The 24,052-nt window shown below is 35.8% G+C and overlaps 1 protein-coding gene across 1 annotated transcript in view; it reads right to left on the reverse strand.

Annotated features, from left to right (window-relative positions):
• SLC9A9 (solute carrier family 9 member A9) overlaps positions 1-24,052 on the reverse strand; it is a 605,167-nt gene that overhangs the window by 189,839 nt on the left and 391,276 nt on the right. Inside the window, exon 12 of the mRNA XM_001111715.5 lies at positions 18,344-18,497. Within this exon, the coding sequence (XP_001111715.2) occupies positions 18,344-18,497 (154 nt within the window). The remainder of the gene's footprint in view (positions 1-18,343; positions 18,498-24,052) is intronic.

Genomic DNA, 24,052 nt, shown 5'->3' on the forward strand with positions numbered 1-24,052 from the left:
GTTTAGAAGAGGGTTATGTGTGTGACAAAATGATTCCCAGAGACACATGTGTTGAAAGTCATGATCAATATTCTGCCTTCCCGTTTCCCTGTGACATGCACCACATACTTGAAACTACCACCTTATCCCCCTCTAAGCCTCATCTATTGCAAATATACCTGGAGGAAGCCCAAGTTATAATGTTGTTATTTATTTTTACAGCATGCATTGGGAGCTATGAGATGCACTGCACAACCCAATGAGAAATTAATATGAAGACGTAAACACAGGCCAGATTTCCATTTCACCTTGGTGCCCAACTGGGTTACACAGACTGAGAATTTGGCTTAGTGACTGAAAAAAATTCCTAAATGTTTGTGTTGAGAACTGGAAGCAAAAATATTAAGTAAAACACAAAACATCAAAAAAATACTATTATATCATTAATTTTACAAAATACATTTACTCCTATAGTCTTGTGTTTTCTTTGTTGCCAGTAGAACAATTTTCTCTCTGAAAACCATTGCCTTAAAGTTAACCTTGAAAAAATAAAACAGGGCAAGTTGTTTTTTGCAAATGCCTTGTATCACTGTTTGAAATGGTTTCCAGTTAGCATTCCCTAATGGCGTTCCTGCTAACTTCCTACTAAAATCCTTTTCAAGGCCCAGAAAAGGCAAACAATTCCAACACTACTGAAAACACTATGCAATGGACAAGCTTGTATAGAATATCACAGGAGTTTTCAATACTCATAATGCTGACAATGGTTATTTTGAGAAAAGCAACCACGAGAATAGAGCATTCTTATTTGTCTAAAGATGGCAGAAACATACTTTGTTCATAACCCCACTGTCTGCCCCAATTTAAAGAATATGGGCTTTATCAACCAAAAAAACCTTTGACAACACGTCATAGGGCAGGAGTGCAAGGTGAATTACGGACATAGTGTCAGCCACAGAAAGGCAGGGATTTCTATGTTTTATTTCTGTCTTTTGTTCTATGCTTTATTCATTAGCTGGCACACAGTAGAAGCTTAATTAATATTTGCTGAATACATGTAGGAAAGAATGGGGGATGGAGGATGGCATTTTCAAAGACATATTGCATCCTGTGGGACGAAATGTCCCATTAATAAAGTGGTAGCCATGGGTGGAGATCCCAGGAGTAGAATGTGCTCCATTGGCCAGAGAGCCTGGAAACTAAGTGGTAAGTACAGCAGAAAATTCTGTGCAAATAGGGCATAGCTTGAAAGATGAATGTTTGCTAGATCCTGGGCCCTGGGTAATAAATGTTGCAAATTGACCTGCTAGCTATGGCTCCAAGGAAAGAATGTGATGAACAACCAGATGGGCATTGAGGGGAGCCAGGGGCAATCCACACACCTGTCCATTGGCAAATATTGAGTCTGGAAAGATTTCTCTATAGTCAAATACTAGCAAAGACAAGAAAATTAGCACAAAGCTTATCAAGATGTTTTACTGAATGAGGAAAAAGGAACATCTTCCGCAGACCCAGAAAAAATGAGCTTCTGGAATCAGGACAAAGTTTTAGAAAATTGTTAGGCATCCTCAAAAGCATGCAATTATCCTGGACTAATAAGAAACCAATTGGAAAGCCACCAAGGAGAGAATAGATTACATTGCTGGTGTTTAAGTTAACTCAACCTTACTGGAAAGCAATTTGGCAAAATGTATTTTGAACTTTAAAACATATTCTACCCTTTGACTTCCTAATTCCGTTTTTAAGAATCTATCCTAAGAAAGAAATTAGAGATACAAAAATTTTACTTGAATAAAATAATCACAGTATCATTTATAATAGTCTAAAATTATTCTAGTCTAATATGCTTTAATACAAATGTAAATAATTTTGAATTAAAATTTATTTTATAATTTTAAATATATATAATATATAAATTACATATAACTTATATATTATATATAATATATAAATTACATATAACTTATATATTATATATAATATATAAATTACATATAATTTATATATTATATATAAGATATAAATTACATATAACTTATATATTATATATAAGATATAAATTACATATAACTTATATATTATAAAAATTATTCTAGTCTAATATGCTTTAATACAAATTTAAATAAATAATTTTTACATTATTTTGCTATTCAGTTCTTGAAAACAAACTCGATAGCTAATAAGATTAGAAAGTGATCATACTATTTTTAAGTAAAAAAAATAGAATGTCTGAATCTTATAAAAAGCTGATTGCCAATAAAAAAAATGGCTTTAGAAAAATGTACTCAAGTGTTAACAATAATTATTTCTGTGTGAAAGGACTTCAGGTGAATTTTATTTTTTAAAATAATTTTCTAGCTTTCTCATTTTAGTTAACAAGCATGTATTATTTTATACTCATAAAAATTAAACACTGCTGAAATGCGTCCTATTGGTAAATGAAAAACAAAGATTACTGTTTGAAACATACACACGCCATCCTCCTTTCCTTTGAGAATCCCACTGAAATGATAAAAGGGCTATACAAAATTGAATAGACCCATGGTGACTGAATTAGAAAAGGATGGGCTTATTTTGATGACTAGGTCAGAATAAACTGCCACCCACATGGACACAGGCTGCAGTGGTGGCAGCAGAGCCATAGGGGTAGGTGAAGAAACCCACAGCAGGCTGTGATGGACATCAGATGGGCTCAGCAAACCCACTCCCAGCACTGCCACTGAGCTGTCTCAACAAAGAGAATGGTTTATCTTAGGGGGACTCATGCGTGGGTGCTATGCCTGAGAAGAAGAGAGAAAGGAGACCTGAGGGGTCATGAGGTGACCCCTTATGTCCAAATTGCATCCTATAGATAATAAAAGAAAAGCAGACAGTGCCACCAAGAAGAAAACTGTTGGAAATGCTTTTGAATCATCTCTAAACGTGGGGCAGCTTCATTACTGGCCAACTACAATCTCTACTGCAAATCTAGCACCAGGAAGAGTGTTATTAAAAAAAAAAAAAAAAAAGAGGAAAAGAAGAGCTAATTTTCGTCCAAACATTCCTGTAATGTTTTTGCAAAACAGCTAGCTGTACTGAGTACAATGAAATCTGCATTAAAGCACATTTTGCCTCTAATGGGCAATTCCCTGTCTTCAGCAGTTTCTTCCAAGCGACCCTTTATGGTAGAATCCAGCACTTATTTTTAAAAACTTTAGTTAAAATCTCATATTTTGGTTACACAATTAATCTTTAGGGTAGATGCAAAATAGGTGTTTTATTGCAACTCTTTGGATTTTACACAGTCATTTTTTTAAACAGTTTCATTAATGTTTAAAATGCATACTAGTAAGTAAAAGACTGTAATATATTAAAACATAAGGCTTTATGTTTTAAAAGAGAAGTTAACGATCCCAGGGAATTAAATAATATAATCAAAACACTGAAATCTGTTTCAAAGCAATACTAGATCACCGATAACCAAAAAAAAAAAAAAAAAAAAAAAAGGAGAAAAGGGGAAGTTCCCCCTGCTTAATGCTTACAAAAAGGACTTTTCTATATTGCTTTCACACTACATTATAGGTTTCCACATTACCAGGACTAGAGAATGAAAGAAGGATATGAACATATATGGAGGATATGATCATTTTAAGTTTTAATTTTGGGATAAGACATATCAGACTAACTCAAAGGCAAATTTGAGTATTTCCTCTCATAACATGATACGCATAGCCAAATATATACATACAATTAGTAATATATATGATTAATAATATAGAAATGTAAGGCCTTGATTACAAAACATTATAATGGGAAATTTAACATACTTCTTTCAGAATCTGATACATCTAGTAAAAATATAGGTAAAGATACAGACAATTTGAGTAACATAATCAAGAAACTCAATTTAATACAAAACTGAATCATCCTAAATGTAATAGTTGAATCAGATGATGATTATTGATGGATGCTAAAAACAGTGGGTGAAAGATTGTTAGAAACAGGATATTTCTACTGTACTGAAGTATCCTCCCATAGATTAAAAACTAATTACAAAGGTAAAAATATACCTTTGCAACTGAGGTTACCACTGTCACCATATGAACAAACTTAGCACTACCAGTGGTGGAAGAACCTGACCTCATGCGTCCATTAGCACACAACATTATCGATGAATATTCTTGCCAAAAATATTCAACCTGAATTTCAAGCCTTGACCTAATTTCTAGTTTACAGGAAATATAGCACCAAAAAGAATACATTAATTGTTGCTGTGAGAAAAAAAGCAAGTCCAGGATGTGGAATAATGTATGAAACAACTGACCTGGTTTCTTCTGAAAAAACAAAAAAGAAGAAAAAACTGATTAAAAAAAGACCAAATGCAACACATTATCTTGATTGGATCCTGAATTTTAAAATATCTTATACGTTTTTGCAATAACTGGAAAAATTTAAATATGTACTGATAATACTGTCAATTGTTTAAAAAAATTTCTAGGTACAATAACGGTACTTTGGTTATCTAAGAGAATGTCCTTATTTCTAGGTACAATAATGGTACTTTGGTTATCTAAGAGAATTTCCTTATTCTTAGAAGATGCATGCTTTAATATTTAGATAAGAAGCATGTGATGCCTATTCTCACATTCAAATGGTTCAGTGAAAAATAAAGCAACAAATAAAAAACATTCACATATAATTATATTTAATATATATTAAAGGGAAAGGTAAGAATGCAAAATGGGCAATTTATTAATAATGGGTGAAACTAGGTTAAGGGCATATAGATATTCATTTTACTACTAGGTTGAACCACATGAAATTGCCAATACTTGACCATTTTTTAGCTAAAAATGACAATTTTACCTTGAATACACAAATTACCATAGGAGACACTAGAAAGGTGATAGAAAATATACCATTAAAAATGACTGAAGGAACCAGAAGGCTTCACAGTTGACTTTGATCTAGGTTTTAAAGACTAGATTATTTCTATGTTATGTCATTTCAGAATATGAAAAAATAGAAAATCCTTTAGTTCATGTTATGAATATAGCATATTCTTAATAATACCTAAACCCAGTAAAGATAGCTCCCTCCCCACAAAGGGAAAAAGAAAACTGTAAGACTAATTTCAATTATTATTATACATACAAAATTTTAGGAAAAAATAGTTATCTTGAGAATGCATGGATAATTCAGTATCAGGACATCTATTAACATATTTCATCATACTAACAAATTAAAGAAGAAAAAACTATATGATTATCTCAACATATTCTGAAAATGCTCTCTCTATATAAATAATTCACTGACATTTCTAATCAAAGCTATAAGTTAAAATAGTATTATTTTATGAGTGCTGAGCACTGCTCAAAGGACATTAACATGAATCTTTTCCCATTTAATCTTTATACATTTAATTTCCAGAGATAGATGCTGTTATTATCCCCATTCTACTTTCTAGAGTAACTGCCTAGGAGGGAGAATGCTGGGTGCTATGGTTTGAATGCTTTTTGTCCCCTCCAAATTTCACATTGAAATTTAATCCCCAATGCAACAATATTAGAAGTTGCAGCCTTTGGAAAATGAATGAGATTGGGTGCCCATATGAAAGGGTTTAAAGGAGCAAGTTTGTCCTTCTTGCCCTTCCACCTTCTGCCATGTGAGAACACAGTATGTTTGTCCCCTCCAGAGAAGGCAGCATCAAGGTGCCATCCTGGAAGCAGAGAGCCACCCTCAGCAGACAACTGAACCTGCTGGCACCTTTATCTTGGACTTCCCAGCTCCTAGAACTGGGAGAAAATAAATTTCTGTTCTTCATAAATTTTCCAGTCATAGGTATTCTGTTTTGGCAGCGCAAAACAAACTAAGACACTGGGTCATATGGTAATTGTATTTTTACCTTTATAATACACTGCTAAAGTGATTTACAGATTGGCTACATTATTTTAGATTCCCACCAGCAATGTATTCTCTCTAAGTGTGTACTTTCGTATTTTCATTCTCTGAATAGTGTCTTTGGCAAAGTAAAGTATTTTCATGATTTTTTCTTTTATGGATGATGCTCTTCATATAATATCTAACAATCCTTTGCCTAATTCAAGGTCATAAATATTTTCTCTTATGTTTTTTCTAGAAGTTTTATAGTTTTATGTTTTGATCTGTGATCCAGTTTTAGTCAATTTCTTTGTAAGTTCTGAGGTTTAAGTCAAGGTTCATTTTTTGGCCTATGGATATTGTATTAGGTTTCTATTGCTGTATATCACACTACCAAGCCTTAGCAGCATAAAACAACACCTATTAGCTCACAGTTCTGTAGGTCTGATCTCTGGCATAATGTGACTGGATTTTCTGATTAGGATATCACAAGGCTGAAATGAAGGTACTGGCTGGGCTAGGTTCTTGTCTGGAGGCTCTGGAGAAAAATCTTTCTAATCTCATTCTTGTTGTGGGCAGAATTCATTTCCTTGAAGTTGTAAACTATGACTCCCTTTTCCTTTCTGGCTGTCAGCCAGGAATTATTCCCAGTTCCCAGAGGCTTCCAAAATTCCTTGCCATGTAGCTACTTCCATCTTTATGCCATGATGGTGCATCAAATCCTCCTGAATGTATGAGTTCCTCTTCAAAGACTTGCCAGAGAAAACGCTCTTCTTATAAAGAGGTTCATGTGATTAAGTCAGTCCCACAAGGTAATCTTCCTATTTCAAAGTCTACTGTGCCATATTAAGATAATCCATCATATTTGCAGTTCCAAGGATTATGCAAGGCATGTATATCAGGGTGGCGAGGGGCAGAAAATGTTGCGAGTCATCTTAGAACTCTACCTACCACAGATAGACACTTATTCTAATACTATTTGCTGAAAATACTCTCCCTATGCCATTGAATTGTTTGTTAACCTTTACAAAAATCAATAAGCCATAGTTGTGTGGGTCTATTTATGGATTTTTCTTCTGTTTAATTTATATGTCTATCCCTTTGCCAATATCACATTTTTTGGTTACAGAAATGTTAAAGTGAGTCTTAAAATCAAGCAATCTGAGTTTTCCAACTTTATTCTTTTTGAAAATTGTTTTAGCTATTCTAGTTACTTTGCGTTTCTTTCTAAATTTAAAAATCAGTTTGCCTGTATCTACAAAATGTCCTGCTGGGATTTTGATTAGAATTGTATGAACTCTCTGGATCAATTCACAGAAAATTGATGTCTTAACTATATTTAGTCTTTTAATTCATAAACACAGCATACCTCTCCATTAATTTAGTTCTCTCTTGGTTTCTGTTACTGGTATTTTGTTTTCAATACACAGATCCTGCATGTGGTTTGTTATGTTATTCCCAAGTATTTACATTTTTTGGGACTATTAGAAGTGGTATTGACTTTATTAGTTTCTGTTTCCAATTGTTCATTTCTAGTAGTTAGATATGCATTTGATTTTTGAGTACTGACCATGTATCGTAAAACCTAAAATCACTTATTTCTAGAAGTTTTTTTTGGTAGGTTTCTTTGTTCTATATAAACAATTATAAAAGCTGAAAATTGGGCTTTTATTTCTCTCTTTCTATGCTGTATGTATCTTATTTATTTTTCTTGTTTTATTGCACTGGCTAAGATTACCAGGACAATATTGAATTAGAGTTTCTTCCTAAAATTAGGAATATTTGTCTCATTGTTTTTTTTTTTTGAGACGGAGTCTCGCTCTGCCGCCCAGGCTGGAGTGCAGTGGCCGGATCTCAGCTCACTGCAAGCTCCGCCTCCCGGGTTCACGCCATTCTCCTGCCTCAGCCTCCCGAGTAGCTGGGATTACAGGCGCCCGCCACCTTGCCCGGCTAGTTTTTTGTATTTTTTAGTAGAGACGGGGTTTCACCGTGTCAGCCAGGATGGTCTCGATCTCCTGACCTCGTGATCCGCCTGTCTCGGCCTCCCAAAGTGCTGGGATTACAGGCTTGAGCCACCGCGCCTGGCCTGTCTCATTCTTAATATTAGGAAGAAAGCATTTGGCCTTTCACTATTAAATATGATGTTAGGTGTAAGTTTTTTTAGATGTATTTTATTAGTTTAAGGAAGTTTTCTCTTATTCCTGGCTTGCTAAGAGTTTTTTAAAATCATGAATAAAAATTAATTTTTATTAAATGCTTTCTCTGTATCTATTGATATGATCATGTTTTTCTTTTATCTGCTAATATACATTTCAGTGATTGATATTTACCTACTAAACCAGACTTGTATTCCTGGGATCAGTCCCATTTAGTTGTGCTGTGTAGCCTTTTTAAGTATTGCTGGACTTGATATTCTAGTATTCTGTGCAAGATTTTTGCATCTATGTTTATAAAAGAGGTTGAACTGTAGTTTTACTTTATTGTGATGATGTTTTACTTTTGTATTAGGGTAATTCTGGCCTCTTAAAATGAGTTGGAAGATATTGCTTTTGCTTCTGTTTCTTGGAAAAGATTGTTTAGAATTAGTGTTGTATCTTCTTTCAAAGAATTTGCCAGTGAAACCATCTGGGCTTGTAGTTTCTTTTTTGGAAGGTTTTACACTCTAAATTCTATTTCTTTTTGTTTTTTCTTTTCTTTTCTTTTGAGACAGAGTCTCATTCTGTCGCCCAGGCTGGAGTGCAATGGCACAATATCAGCTCACTGCAACCTCTGCCTCCCAGGTTCAAGTGATTCTCCTGCCTCAGCCTCCTGAGTAGCTGGGATTATAGACACCCACCACCACACCCGACTAATTTTTGTATTTTTAGTAGAGACGGAGTTCACCATCTTGGCCAGGCTGGTCTTGAACTCCTGACCTCGTGATCCACCCACCTTGGCCTCCCAAAGTGCTGGGATTATAGGCATGAGCCACCACCCCTGGCCAATTCTGTATCTTTAATAGATACAGGATGATTCAGTTTATATATTTCTTCTTGAAAGGGTTTTGGTAGTTTGTCAAGAATTGTTACATTTAATCTATTTTGTTGAACATATGTGCAGAGAAAATTGTTTGTAGGATTCCCTTATCATCATTTTAATATGACATTTTAATATGACATTAAACAGATTTTAAAATCTGTCATGATATTCTCCTTTCTTGCTCTGTTGCCAAGGCTGGAGTGCAGTGGTGTGATCATGGGTAACACCGTATGTTATCATTTCTCTTAAATTAGAAAAGGTTTTATGACCTATGCTATTGGTTATTTTGCTGTAATTGTAAGCACTTGAAAAGAATGTGTATTATGCTGCTGTTGGGTAGAGTGTTCTATAAATGTCAATTAAATGTAGTTGGTTATTAGAATAGTTCTTCTGTCTCCTTGCAGATTTTCTGTCTACTTGTTATATTAGTTGCTCAGGGACAAGTACTGAAGTTTGCAACTATAAGTGTTAATTTGTCTCTCTCCCCTTTCAGATTTATCAGTTTTTGCTTTATGTATTTTAAGGCTATATTCTTAGGTGCATACACATATTATATAGTTCTGTCTTCTTGGTAAATAAACTCTTTTATCATTACATAATTCCCTCCTTAATCCCTGGAAAATTTTCTTGCTCTCAAGACTATTTGATTTAATATAGCCACTCCAGCTTCATTTTGATTGGTATTTGCATGGCACATATTTTTTCATTCTTTTACATTTAACCTATCTATATCATTATATTAAAGTATGTTTCTTATAGACAGCATATAGCTGGGTCTTGTTTTTAATCTGCCTTGACAATCTCTTTTAACTGATGTCTTTAGGCAATTTAGATTTAGTGTAATTATTGTTATATTTGTATTTAGATCTACCATTTTATTACCGGATTCCGGTTTGTTTTCTCTATTTTCCCCCCCTATTTTCCTCTCCTGCCTTCCTTGAAGTTATTTTAATTGATTTGTTTTCCATTTTAATTTACCTATTGAACTTTGGACTATATCTCATTGTGTATGTGTTTTAGTGGTTGATCTAGAAATTACAGTATAAGTATATAATTTTTTACAATATATTTTGAATTAATAGTTTACCACTTCAAGTGGAATGTAGAAAACTTACCACTTACAGGTCCCTCTATTCATTTTCCTTTTTGAGAACCCCATAAGACAATGTTAAATTTTTTCCTTCAACAACCATATATATTTTTAAAACCTTAAGAAAATATATTAAACAGATATTTACTATTTCTATTGCTCCTCCTTCATTCCTGCTGTTCCAAGATTCCCTCTAATATCATTTTCCTTTCATATGAATACATTCCTTTGTCATTCTTTTTTTAAAGAGCAGATCTGTTGGTGAAAAATGTCATGCTTTTGTTCAGATTAGATAATTTCTTATAATCTTCAAGTTCACAGAATCTTTCATCTATCATCCTTTATTTTGTTTTTAAGCTAATTAAATGAATATTTTGTTTTGGTCATTGCATTTTCCATTCCAAATTATTTATTTATTTATGTATCTTCTATTTCTCTCCAGTTTTTTGTTTTCATTTTTCCATTTGTTTCCATCGTGTATGCTCTTACTTCTTGGGGCATGGTTATAATAGCTGCTTTAAAGTCTTGATTCATTAATTCCAATATATGTGTCCATATTGGGTTAGCATCTTGTGAAATATTAAAATTTTTCCTGGATCTTGTGAGATATTAAGATTTTTCTGGGTATTCATATGCTAAAAATTCTAGAAATTTGGATATTATGTTAGATAACTCTGGATCTGGGATGTTAAGTGACATAGGATTTTCCTAGGGAGAATGTTGAGATTTTGTTTTATCAGGCAATCAAACCAGATTTGGTCCAGAACGCAAGTTCTTATCTGCCTTCTGTTGCCTGTTGTTCCAATGTCAGTTAAGTTTGAAAGTCTATGCAGTTGCCTTTAGATTTTTCCTGCATATGTGACACCCAGTGTCCAGTTGGGGAGCTGGCTAATGTTCTGACTTATAGTTCATTTCTCAGTGTCTTTGGTGTGTGCTGTTTAGGCTCAGACACATGCATATACAGCCTGATTTTGTGCTTGAAAATTTATAGACAACTTTATAGTGTCGCTTTCTCAAGCTCCCTTCTCTCTACAATCTTCTCTACATTTTCTAGCATCCCAAAGCCCCTTTTCCTGGTCCTCTGGCTAAAATCTCAGGGTTTTAATTTTCCCACACTGCTGCATATTTTCTATGATTTTCCCATAATATTGCACCTGCTTCCAAGGCTAATTGGTGAGAGGATTAAGAGAAAAAAAATACAATGGGAATTCTTCCCCATGATCTTAGGACCAAAGTTCCTCTGATTGACATTTTAGTTGCCTTTGTAAATGTTGCTGCCATCGTCACCTGCCACCTTATGATTGCTAGGATTGGGGAAGAGGGAATGAAGAAAACAATAACAAATCCAAGGCATATGTCCACTCTTCCGACCCACAAATGTCCCTTTTCCTTTATCTTGTTCCAGAAACAAAGAATTTCTCTTCCAGCTCTCTCTCTCTTTCTTATTTTATAATTCTGGTCTCTAAATTGTCTTTGAGTCCAGGCCAGGGGATTCCAGAGAGGAAACAAAATGAAAACTCACCACCAGTTCAATAGTACTCTGAATTCTGGTTTATTCCCTGAATGTCTGCTACCGTTTACTTTTTAGAATCCTCATATAACTGTTACATGCATTCTGTTCAGTGTTTTTCAGCTGCATTCAGAGGAAGAGAAAGTGGGTGGAGTAAGTATGCTTACTCCATTTTGACCAGAACTGGTACCCTTCTCCATAGTTTTTGAATAACAAGTCCCACCTACTGCATTCAAAATCACTTTTTTGTTTTTTCAAATGTTGGCTGTTACCTAAAGTACAAATACATCTATTACTTAAAGTAAGGACACCATATTGGACAATGCTTTAAGATAACAGGCTAGTAAATCTCCTTTAATAGACCAGAATGTCCATTGTTTGGTAAACTTAGTAAATGAGAGAAGCTTATTGATACTGTTATTCTCAAGAGCACCTTCAGAGAAGATGACTAAGAACATGGCTTGTGGAGGATAGCTGGCAGTTGTGGAGATAAAGACTGTTATCTCTGGAACTGAGACAATTTGGCATGCAGAAAGAAAGCGTATTAAGGAACCCAGATGGCACTGAAAGCAAATTTAGGAACTGCTAATTCATAACAATTGTTATAAACCTAGAATATTTTTAGGTTAACAATAGGTTACTACAGTTATCCAATATCTTTAATGTAACAAGTCAAACTAGATCGATTTAAGCAATAAATATTTAGATTTATGAAATGTAGAAGAACCTAAAGAAAACAGAACATAATTTTAAAAGGCAGTACCAGGTATGGAATATGCAGTATAAATCTATATTCAAATGAGTAAACTGGTTTTCCATGTTTCGTGGGAGAGCATATTTCTCAAGTCTGTCGATTGATATAAATTGATACGAAGTATACAAATTTGTACAAAATCACTACAAAATATAATACAATCAATACAGCTTGATGAACTGTTATAAATTAAATATCTAAAAAGTTCCCAAGCAAAGATTATTATGTTAAGAAGGAGATAGAAGCATGTTTTAGAAAGAATCTTTCTGAGCTGTTGGGTAATATGATCCTTTTTGTTAGCATTTTTCTTTATGGCGTTTATCATTTTGAATGCAGAAATAGGAGTTGCCTGTAAAATTGGTGAGTCTCGTTACTAAGGAAAATGGACTAAACTTTCCAGAGACTATTTCTATTTTCCATGTATACCATGCTTTCATAAATATAATTAATTAATAATAGTTTATATGTGCATGGGTTTCAGGGGGACAATTATACAGTATTTGGGTAAGAAAAGGCTCATAGGTATCTTTTGGGTACTGTTATAACAATATTTGTTGAGCACTTACTGTGTGCCCCTAAATTCTGTACACACAGAATACTTAAACCTTATAACGTTCTAAAGTGGTAGATATCCTTATTTCAATTTTACAGATTAAGACATTTGAGGCATAAAGACATCACATTTATTGCTCAAAGTCCTACAGCTTTAAGAGAGGGAGGCAGGGTTAGGACCTGCTCAGTCTAACTCCAGAGTATGTGTGTGTATTGATAGACTACATTAATACAACAACGAAGCAAACTGTTAAACCCGCATGAAACTTTGAATGCTAGAAAGGAAACCAAACAGAACACAGTTAATATTAAGATAACTTAATGATATATATTCCTCCATCATATTAAATTAACATTTCCTCACCTCAATAATAAAGGAAGTCTGTATGTAAGCAGATATATTTAACTCTGCTATCATTTAAGACTTAAAAATATTACTAAGGACAGTTCTCTTTTTATCTTTATATACATATTTGTGATGGCTGTTATCTTAAAAATTTGTAGCCAATGGGTATAAATGATAAATCACTTGAGAATGGCTTTTCGTCATAAACTAAAAATTGAATTTAAATATTTAACTAAAATATTGACAGTGGGCTCGTGTGGTGGCTCATGCCTATAATGCCAGCACTTTGGAAGTCTGGGGTGGGAGGACTGCTTAAGCTCAGGAGTTTAAGATCAGCTTGGTCAATGTAATGAGACCTCATCTCAGCTAAAAGTAATTTTAAAAAGATTAGCTGGGCATGGTGGTGCACACCTGTAGTCTCAAATACTCGAGAGGCTGAGGCAGGAGGATCGCTTGAGACCAGGAGATCAAGGCTGTGGGGAGCTATGATTGAGCCACTGCACTCCACCCTGGGTGACAGAGCTAGACACTCTCAAAAAAAAAATTAATAGTAGAAGCATTGCACTATCTAAAAGTTGCTCACTCTGCAATAGACGTAAGTCAATGTATGCAACCAAATTTTTTGGTTGATTTGGGGAAGAGGCTGATGGCAGAATAGTTTGGGATCCTGAATAGGATTGGGAGATGAGCGTGAGGGTAACAAATTCCTATAAGTCCTGTAATTCTAAATTCCTGTAATTGAGGAAGACAATCTTCTCCACTTGGCTATGTTGGACTAATCTCATTTTATTTACCTATAACTGTCCCAGGTCAAAAAGAAAACCTGCACTGAAGAATTTCTGTGTTGTATGAGCCAGTCAGCCCAATCACTTGTGATGGATGAAGATTTCCTGTGTTTGTTTTTAACAGCCCTGTCATGGTTTAAAAAGCACATCTCTTTCTTCAAAGGATTTGTTAATCAGGGTCGATTGCAGGCATTGACAATAAGCTCATTTATCAGGGTGCCAGAAGAATGCACTAGTTGGGTGTGTAGGCTCTAGGCTTAGGCTCGCTGGATTGGATCCTGGTTCTGCAGCCTGATGGTGGTGTAACCGTGGGCCATAGTGGCAGCTACTATCATCATCCGCTAGGAAGCGGCTGCTATCATCATCCCCATGTTATAGATTAGAAGCTGAGTCACAAGGAGGTTATACGCTTTGCATTTTATTATCTGATATCTGGCACAGAGTAAGCACTCATTACAAGTCAGTTATTATTGTTAGAGTGTTTAGAGGTCAAAATTTGAAGCTGTAAAGGTTATCTTGTTGAGGATACTTCTCTAATGTCAGCTAGGAGACAAGGTCTGTGTTACTCTGGCATTCAAGGCCTTCCACACTGTGATTCAGATATTGTGAAGAGATGGGCCCTACATTCTCATTTGGGGAGCCCAGGAAAGGTTTGCACTGTGGTATAGGCTCCTTTCTCATGAGCTATTTGCTGAAAGTTTGTTAGCTCCATGTGGTGCCCTACCCTAAGCTCCATGTAGTGCTCTACCCGAACCCCATTCTTGGCTTAGAGAATGGGGTTACCATCTCGAAGCTTATTATCTGGTGCCACTGCCAGAGAGCTCTGCCCTGTGGTCTTTAATGTTTATTTGTAAGCATGTGCAACCATTTGGTCGATAATCTTGTTTACTGGCTTTTGTAGGGCAAAGCCTAACACCTTTGGTCTTTTTTGTTTCCTGGCTAACAGCAGAGCTAGTCCTTGGAGACTCCTGTTGGGTTTTCCTCACCACCAGTATTAATGTATTCTACAGAAGGGAGGAGATCCGGATTTTAATCAAGAAACCATTCTACTTTATTTTACATGAAAACCTCCAAAACAATGCTGGAGGAGTCTTTTCCTTTTCTCCAGAATTTTAAAAAGCAAAGGTCTGATTTATTTTCAACGCTGCATTACAAACATTTTATGATTATTTTTAAAAAGAAAATACAACAGCCCCGGGACAAGAAATTTGAATGGTGCTTAGGACAAGACTCAATCAATGGAAAATTTGTTTCACATATAAAGATCATTATTTGTTTCTCTAAACATAGGATCATTGCTGTTTTAAAGTCAGTTCCATCAAAGTGCAATTCATATTAATACTATCAATTTTTGCCTTATATAAAACATTTTCTTCGCATCCTACTGTGGTAGTTTGCGGCTGAATGGCAAATTTTATGGGGATAAAAAAACTAATTCAAGTACATATCAAATAATTTCAGAGAAAAAATATAGACTCAAGAAAGGAAGGCCATGTAAAGTAGATAAACAAATCACATTCCAATTGAGGGTATTTGGGTTCATTCAGTGTTACCTTTGTCTTTGCGTCTCTTGCATTTCTCCATTTATGTCATTTTATTAAAGCTCCAATTTACCTACTTCATGGTGTGTTTGGGGAAAAGTCTGACAGGTAAGTTGGTTAATGAGACGTAGCTCTGTAAACAAGCAAGGCCTTGCTAAATGGAGTCTAAACGATGGGTGACTAGGAGTTTAAAGCCATAATGGAATTGATAATTTCTTTGACAACATTATAAACCATGGTAGGAAAGTGGAGCATATGATGGTGTCACTACAAGTTACTGTGTATTTGTATACACACAGTGACATAGTTTTATTCTTTATGTTTATTCTATTACGTCCTATTTCCCGCCCACTGATCAGGGCACAGTGACTCTTCCTCTTTAAGTGAGCCCCTCCTCCCTTTAGTATAGGTGCTAAGGAATCTACACTGCAGGCTCAGGTGTGCCTGGCCCTTGGCAACCCCAGCCACATCCGACAGTATCAATATTAGCCCCATCTCCACTAGGGGTAGGAAGTCTAAACCAGCAGTTCTCAAAGTGTGGCCCTGGGACCAGCAACACAGGCACTTCCTGGATGTGGTAGAAATACAGGTTCTCAGGCCTTGACCAAGACCTACTGGATGAGAAACTTGGGCTGGGGCTTAGTAATCTGGGTTTTAATGAGCCCTCTAGGTGGTTCTGATGTTCATTCAAGTTTAAGAGCCAAATTGGTCTTAACTTATTCTGCCCTGTATCTATCTGTCTGGGTTTACTTCCTGGGTACCCGGAAATCTAGGAACTTCAGTTTTTCCCCATTAGTTTTCTCATGAATGGGTCTCTGGTCTCTCTGACTGGGTTTCTGCCCTGATGTCAGATTTATACTCTAGTTTCCAGCTGAGATCATCACCTTGCTCACTAGACTAGAACCCTGTCAGCTCAATTCCCTAAACACATCACAGTCCTGCCTTTACCCATCTCCCTCCTGGCTGGTGGCCAAGTCTGGCACTGAATTGGTTGGGCCATTTGGAGCCAGTTCCCACTGGGGCATCTTCATGACCTGGCCGCCCCATGCTGTGCCCCCTGGCAGGCTGCCATAACACTGGCCGGGCTGACTACCAGGCACTTCACCCCTGGACACCATGGTTCACATTAGTATCTTTCCTTTCTTACTAGGCCTTGTCCTATAATCTGGATAACTATCCTAACCTGTTTAAAGCCCCACTATAATACTCCCCTCTCCCTGCTGAACCAGATATTAAGGGGCTGCATAAGTTATGACACCTATTTGACGTCAGTGGATGCTTTTGGAAAACACTAGAAGAGAGCTAGGTAAATACTTTAGGATAAAACATGTTACTGATTTGGGGACAACTTCTTTTAGGGTAAAAAAAAAATAGTAGAAAACAAATTAAATTTTATTGCTTTAAGGAAATCCTGATATCACTACTTTATGTTCTGAATATTTTAACTCACCTGATAGGGTATTTAGTACTTGTATTTTGTGGGGACCAGCATCCTCTAACTTGGTTTCCAAGCCCTAATATTTCCATGCAAGGATCTACCTACTGAATTTTATTTTCCAGAAACCTAAACACACCACTGTCTTACTAACAGTTCACAGGAGACCCAGTGCTATAGAGTTTAATGCAATCTGTGTACTCATCCATGGGAGCCTACAGGTAACAACCACTGTGAAAGAAATTGCAAGTCACATTTATGTGCTTAGGAAGTAATTCAAGAAGCATTTCAAAACACTCTCTATTCACCTTTAGTCAAAGCCTTTTTTTGTGTTTAGCAATATTCACAGTACTTCAAGAAGCCCTTTTTTCTCAGAATTTGGTTTAATGCATAGACAGTTGGCCTGGTTTGAGCATAAGTTTTCCTATACTAAACTTGTGAGACCTGCAGTAAATAGTGACTGAAAGTGTTTACATTTGTGGTTGTATTCATTTAACTTTTCATGAATTATGTATTCAATCCTACTGTGTGCCAGGCACTGTACCAGGCGCTGTAATAACAGACTCTTGACTGTAAGAATCTTCTTGGAAGTCCTTTTCCAGTCAGATGGATCTTTACGTGTTGAATGTAGGAGGTATAAATTTGTCTTATAGACAATGGGTAGGAACCAGGAAGTGATTGCATGATCATCAAAAATGTATAGATTTGAGAAAAAAAAGTGATTTGCCTAAAGCACTGTTGTTACCTTCTGGAATATGAAAATGAGGACCCAGGTCACAAGAACATTAAATAAAGACAGCCACACTTTAAAATAGATTTACCCATTTTCACAATTGACACCAGCGACCCATTTTTGTCAAAACGTCTGCTCCTCCCATACTTCAGGTTTATAGTAATCATCTTCCAGAACTGCTTACTGGAGGGCCACTGACTGAAGCCTTTACCCTCTTTTCCTGTATGAAAGTGTCTAACTTGCATCTATAGCATCCCTCTGGCTAAGCATATGGCTCACTAAGCAAGTATGTTTAAGCATTTCCTATGTCCCTGTTGTAAGTGCTGTAAGGAATTAAAAAACAATAAATTCACTTTATCCTTCATATTATAGCTTTTTCTATATCAGTCCAACTGGATTGTATCTTGAGGACAAGACCTGTGTCTTATTTTTGTAAACTCCATAGTATACCGAATTGTACTGAATACAGATTGTTGAATGGAATAATTGATAGATGAATAAATAAATTTCTAGGGACAGACTATAAACAGACATCATCCTAGGATTTGGAAGCTTTCTGGAAAAGTCAGTGTGGTTGGTACTATGTCATTCTGTTTCACCCGATGGGTGAAGGTCAACTTGACTGCCGGGAAAGTTAGGTTAGGACCTGCCATTGTACTATTGACTAAGTCAGCAATACCAGAAATTGAACAGCGCAGTCATGCCTCGTGACGATTTCCTTTGCTAGACGTTGTCACTCACCTGATCTGAAGCCAAGTCAGCATGGGGGTTGTTCCTCCTCCAAATACCCAGACAGTGAAGAACACGAGGAGCAGTGTGGTGGTAAACATCATTTGTTTGGGCTGAGATTCTGTGTTCCGAATAGCTAAGGCAAATGCGATCGCTCCTCGCAAACCTTGCAGGAAAAACCAAAGGAGAAAATAAATACCTTGCAAGTGTCTTTTTCATTTCAATGGATTCATCCTTACAATTTGCTGACACAATTTTTTAATTAATCTTTTTATTTTGAGATAATTATAGATTCATAAAGAGTTGTAAGAAATAATACAGAAAGACACTGTGTACTCTTTCTTCAGTTTCTATCAGTTTCAATGATATCATGCAAAACTATATAGCTCAATATCTCAACCAGAATATTGACATTGAGCCAGTCAAGATAAAGAACATTTCTGGCTGGGTGCAGTGGCTCACACTTGTAATCTCAGCACTTTGGGAAGCTGAAGTGGGAAAATCACATGAAGTCAGGCATTTGAGATCAGCCTGGGCAACAAAGCAAGACCCTGTCTCTACAAAAAAAAATTTTTAAAAATTAGCCAGGCATGGTGGCATGTGTCTTTAGACCCAGCTACTCGAAAGGATCACTTAAGCCCAGGAGTTCAAGGCTGTAATGAGCTAGGATTATGCCATCAGTCTGGGTGACAGAGCAAGACCCTGGCTCTAAAGAGACAGAGAGAGAGAAAAAAAAAAAAAAACATTTCCATCACCACAAGGATCCTTCACATTGCCCTTTTATAACCACACCTACTTCCCTCCCACACACTCACTCCTTAATTCCTAACCACCAATAATCTATTCTCTGTTAAGATGATTTTGTCATTTCAAGAAAGTTATATAAATGGAACCATGCAGTATACAGTCTCTTGGAACTGCCTTTTTTTTAACCCAGCATAATTTGCTGGATAATCATTCAGGTTACTGAATTATTGGTAGTTGTTCCTTTTTATTACTGAGCAATATTCCACAGTCCAGATGTTCCACAGTTTATTTTACCACCTGTCTGTTGAAGGATATCTGAGTTGTTTTCAGTTTTTGGCTATTACAGCAAAGGATGCTAAAATTTACATACAGATTATTGTGTGAACGTAAGTTTTCATTTCCCTGAGATATATGCCCAGGAGTACAATCACTAGGTAGTATAGTATTTCCATATTTAGGTTTTTAAGAAATTACTCAATTGTTTTCCAGAGTGGTTGTAACATTTTACATTCCTACCAGCAATATATAAGTCATCCAATTTCTCTGCCTCCTTGGCAGATTTGGTGTTGTCACTATTTTTCATTTTAGTCATTCTGATAAGTATGTGGTGATGGTTTGTTGTGGTTTTAATTTGCATTTTCCTAACAGTAAAATGGTCTTGAGCATTTTGAAATGTATTTGTTTGTTATCCATATACCCTCTTGGGTGAAATGGCCCTTCATGTCTTTAACTCATTTTAAAAAATCGGATTGTTGAGTGTTTATTGTTGAGTTTTGAGAGTTCTTAACAATTCTATATAATAGTCCTTTGTTGGATGCATGGTTTGCAAATATTTTCTCCCACTCTGTGGCTTCTCTTTTCATCATCTTAAAAGAGTCCTTTGCAGAGAAAAAGTTTTTAATTTTGATGAGGTCTAATTTGTTGATTTTGCTTTTTATAAATTGTGCTTTTGGAGTCATGTCTAAAAACTCTGTGCTTAGCCCTAGATCTCAAAGGTTTTTCCCTATTTTTTTTCTGAAAGTGTTACAGTTGTACATTTAGGTCCATGGTCACTTTGATCGAATTTCTGTATAAGGTGAGAGGTTTAGGTTGAGGTTCATTTTTTCACCTATGGATATTTAATTGCTTCATTGAATTGCTTTTGGAACTCCATCAAAAACCAGCTGGGTATATTTTTGTGGGTCTATTTCTCAGTTCTCTACTTTGTTCCATTGATCTATGTGTCTGTCCTTCTTCTAACAGCACACTGTCTTAATTATTGTAGCTATATAATAAGTCTTAACATTGGGTAGAGTGATTCTGCCCACCTTAATTTTGTTTTCAAAATTGTTTTAGCTATTCTAGTTATTTTGCCTTTCCATAACATTTTAGAATAATATTGACTGTATATACAAAAGAAACTTTCTGGGAACAATTACTTTTTAAGAATCAAATGTGTCAGGCAACAAGGAAAACTAAGCTTATGGACCACTGAAAATTAACTACTTAAATGGCATTTAAAATTACTCTAGAATGATTACATAGTTTTACAAAATCTATAAACTAGTATATTAAAACCTGATTTTTCTTCTTCTTTTACTTCTTCTTTTGTAATAATATGCTAATTGCATTTTTATGAATCCATATTAAATATATTTGCAAGAGGTATTAAAGATGAAGGGCTGGGCATGGTGGCTCACGCCATAATCCCAGCACTTTGGGAGGCTGAGGTGGGCAAATCATGGGGTCAGGAGTTTGACACCAGCCTGGCCAACATGGTGAAACCCCATCTCTACTAAAAATACAAAAATTAGCTGGGTATGGGGGTACACACCTGTAGTCCCAGCTACTCGGGAGGCTGAAGCAGGGGAATTGGTTGAAGTTGGCAGGTGGAGGTTGCAGTGAGCCAAGATTGTGCCATTGCACTGCAGCCTGGGTGACAGAGTGAGACTTCATCTCAAAAAAAAAAAAAAAAAAGAAATACTAGAACTTGAAGTTGAAGTGTGATGACACTAATAAAAATAGAAATTTAGACTTGGAAGAAGAGTAAATAAAAGCACAACTAGTAAAGGAAAGGAGCTAAAATGGAAGGTCTCTCTTGGGCAACACACGATGTGCAAGACATTTATAGTCCCTGTTATATTGTGTAATAGGACAAATAAAGATTTATAATGATAGCGAGTATAACCCAAAGAGGTAGTGATTTGGTTATTTTTATTGAAAGCTTTAAATCATACATATACAATTTCAATGATCTACTTTTTATAATATTTATTATAGCATTTAGGTTTCTAAATTTCTAAATCTGTATTCGTACATTAAAGGAATTTTAAAAAGTAGATACAGGGCAGGATGAGAAAAACTATAACCATACTGGTTTTTGTTTCTAGGTTCTCAGCTTAGAATATAATGCTCCTTTCTTATCTCCATGCTGAGACTATTCAAGAGACAAGTGGCATAACACAAGATCCACAGGATTCGACTAGAGAGGATTCGACTAGAGAGACTTAATACGTTTTGCCTGAAACAAGGAAATCTCCGAAAGAGAGAAGAACATGCACTCTGATTATAAAATACCTTCAAGGAACAAAATGTAATGGAGAAAGGAAATTATTCTAAATCTCCGTGTAGACATGGAAATAGCCTATAGAAAAGGAAGATACCATTTGAAGTAGATATTAATAAAAAAGTTCTTACACATCAGAAATTCTGAACACTTGAGATGGTTGTACTCAAGAAGAAAAGGCCCCACCAGAAGTACGAGTGCATTCACACCCAGCTGGGGATAAGAGTGGGGATATTAATAACCCTTAATACTGGCAACTATTTTAATAGTGTTCTCACCAGGAAATACAAATGGGATCATTAGGGAATGAGAACTCAAGGAAACAGTCTTACAATAGACTTCTGTATCTGAGGAGAGAATTTATAGGTCAAGGTAAAGCTCCTAGCAGTGTTTAGTCACAGTACAAGATTAGAGCTAGAAAGTGAACTTTCCAGCTGGGGGAGGGGGTGGCTCACACCTGTAATCTCAGCACTTTGGGAGGCTGAGGGAGGTGGATTACCTGAGGTCAGGAGTTTAAGACCAGCCTGGCCAACATAGTAAAACCCCGTCTCTACTAAAAATACAAAAAGTTATCTGGGCGTGGTGATGGATGCCTGTAATTCCAGCTACTATGGAGGCTGAGGCAGGAGAATCACTTAAACCTGGGAGGTGGAGGTTGCAGTGAGCTGAGATCGTGCCATTGCACTCCAGCCTGGGCAACAACAAAAAAAAAAAAAAAAAAAAAAGAAAAGTGAACTTTCCAATTTCTCCTTTCCTCAAGCTCATAGTGATAGGTTCATAAAGCAGCACCATGGCAAAGTACATAATGTCAGAAGTATTAGACAATGAGTGGCTAAGTATTAATAGTTCTCATTGATAGAAATATTTGTAGTTTTTTAACTTTGTGTCTTTGTGACAAAGATGAGAAACTAGAATAAAAATTAAAAGTTACAATAACATGCCTACTATAAACTCTTTCATGCTGGATATTAAGGGCAAGGAGGTAAGCAATCATTAATCTTACTAAGAATGTTTAATAATGTATTGTTATTATGTTAAACTAGGGTAACTATGCTCTTAAATCTAAATTATCTATACATGAGCAATTCTTGGTTTAAAATTATACTCAAATATATGTTATGCTGACTTCTGAAACAACCTATATCTATATATAGAATACCCTATATTTACAGGAGATGCAATGTGGAGATTTCAGAAACAAATGGAAAAGTACAGCCACTGTCTTGTGGCAGGTTGAGAAACATTGTTAATTGGGGCCAAACCCCAAGATGTTGAAAAGAGGATGCCTTCTCAATGTTATAACCACCTAAAAAAACATAGATACAGGGTGGTTTTAGAGATGGGATCATCTGTCCATAGCCCTGGTAACATGTGGCATGCATGGCACTGTGGCACTGGAAGCACGGGGATGGACATGAGAATGGTGAGGCTGCCAGGTGGACAAAGTGAAGCTAATGTAGAACTCCAGATGAGGTGGACTATTGTCTATGTCCTACTCATTCTTTATGACTCTGAAGTTGCTTATCACACATTTGGAGCCTAGATAAATGTAAAACCAATGCATTCATTGGTTCATTTAATGTACATGTATTGATTACCTCCTATGTGGAGACTCTGGGCATACTGATCCTATCTTCTTTATGCTATGGTTTTGGGCAATAGAGGATTTTAGGATTGAAATAGATTATTAGGGTACCAGCAAAATACTAAAAATGAAAAATGAATATTGACTTAGGATTTTCTTTTTAGTCAAACATTATTTCCAAAAAACACAATCCATTTCTTTTAAAAACTCAAGAAATCTAGAACTTGTCAAAACTTGTATTTTGTATTGTTTTATGGATACTTTGAGTTTGAGTCTTTAGGTTTTACCTTGCTTTTTCTCTTTGTTTTGGCCAACTAATCAAAATAATTTTATACGTTTGAGGGTTGATAGACTATACCATTTCATTTTAAATGGCTTTACTTTGCAGAGATTTTGTCATATTTCATATGCCCAGTTGGAAATTTAGCATCACCTTGGGGAATAAAGGAATTCCCTGCAATTAAATGTGGTTTCATTTAAAATTGGCCTCTAAGGGATTCTTATGTTAATTATGTTGATGTTCTATTCATAACAATAGGAAACTATTGAGCCAAGGAAAGCTATCTGGCAGGCACTCCTGCTCAGAAAATGTGCAGCTTCCTGTGTATCTTTAAAGGGCAAAAGTGAAGCTTTTAATCAATTACAAATTTGCAAATGTGTTCTGAATAGGTGAAGGTCAGACATAGCTAAACTTAAATCACAGGAATAGAAATATTTCTTAGGGCATCTTTATTTAAGGTGCAAAGCAATAAACTAAAAGCATTTCCTGAGCACTCACTACATGCTAAGCTTTATCCCAGACACAGTGCGAGGATGACAGAGTTTGGCTGCTCTGCTCCAGTGT

Source organism: Macaca mulatta, chromosome 2, assembly GCF_049350105.2.
Source record: "Macaca mulatta isolate MMU2019108-1 chromosome 2, T2T-MMU8v2.0, whole genome shotgun sequence".
NCBI lineage: Eukaryota > Metazoa > Chordata > Mammalia > Primates > Cercopithecidae > Macaca > Macaca mulatta.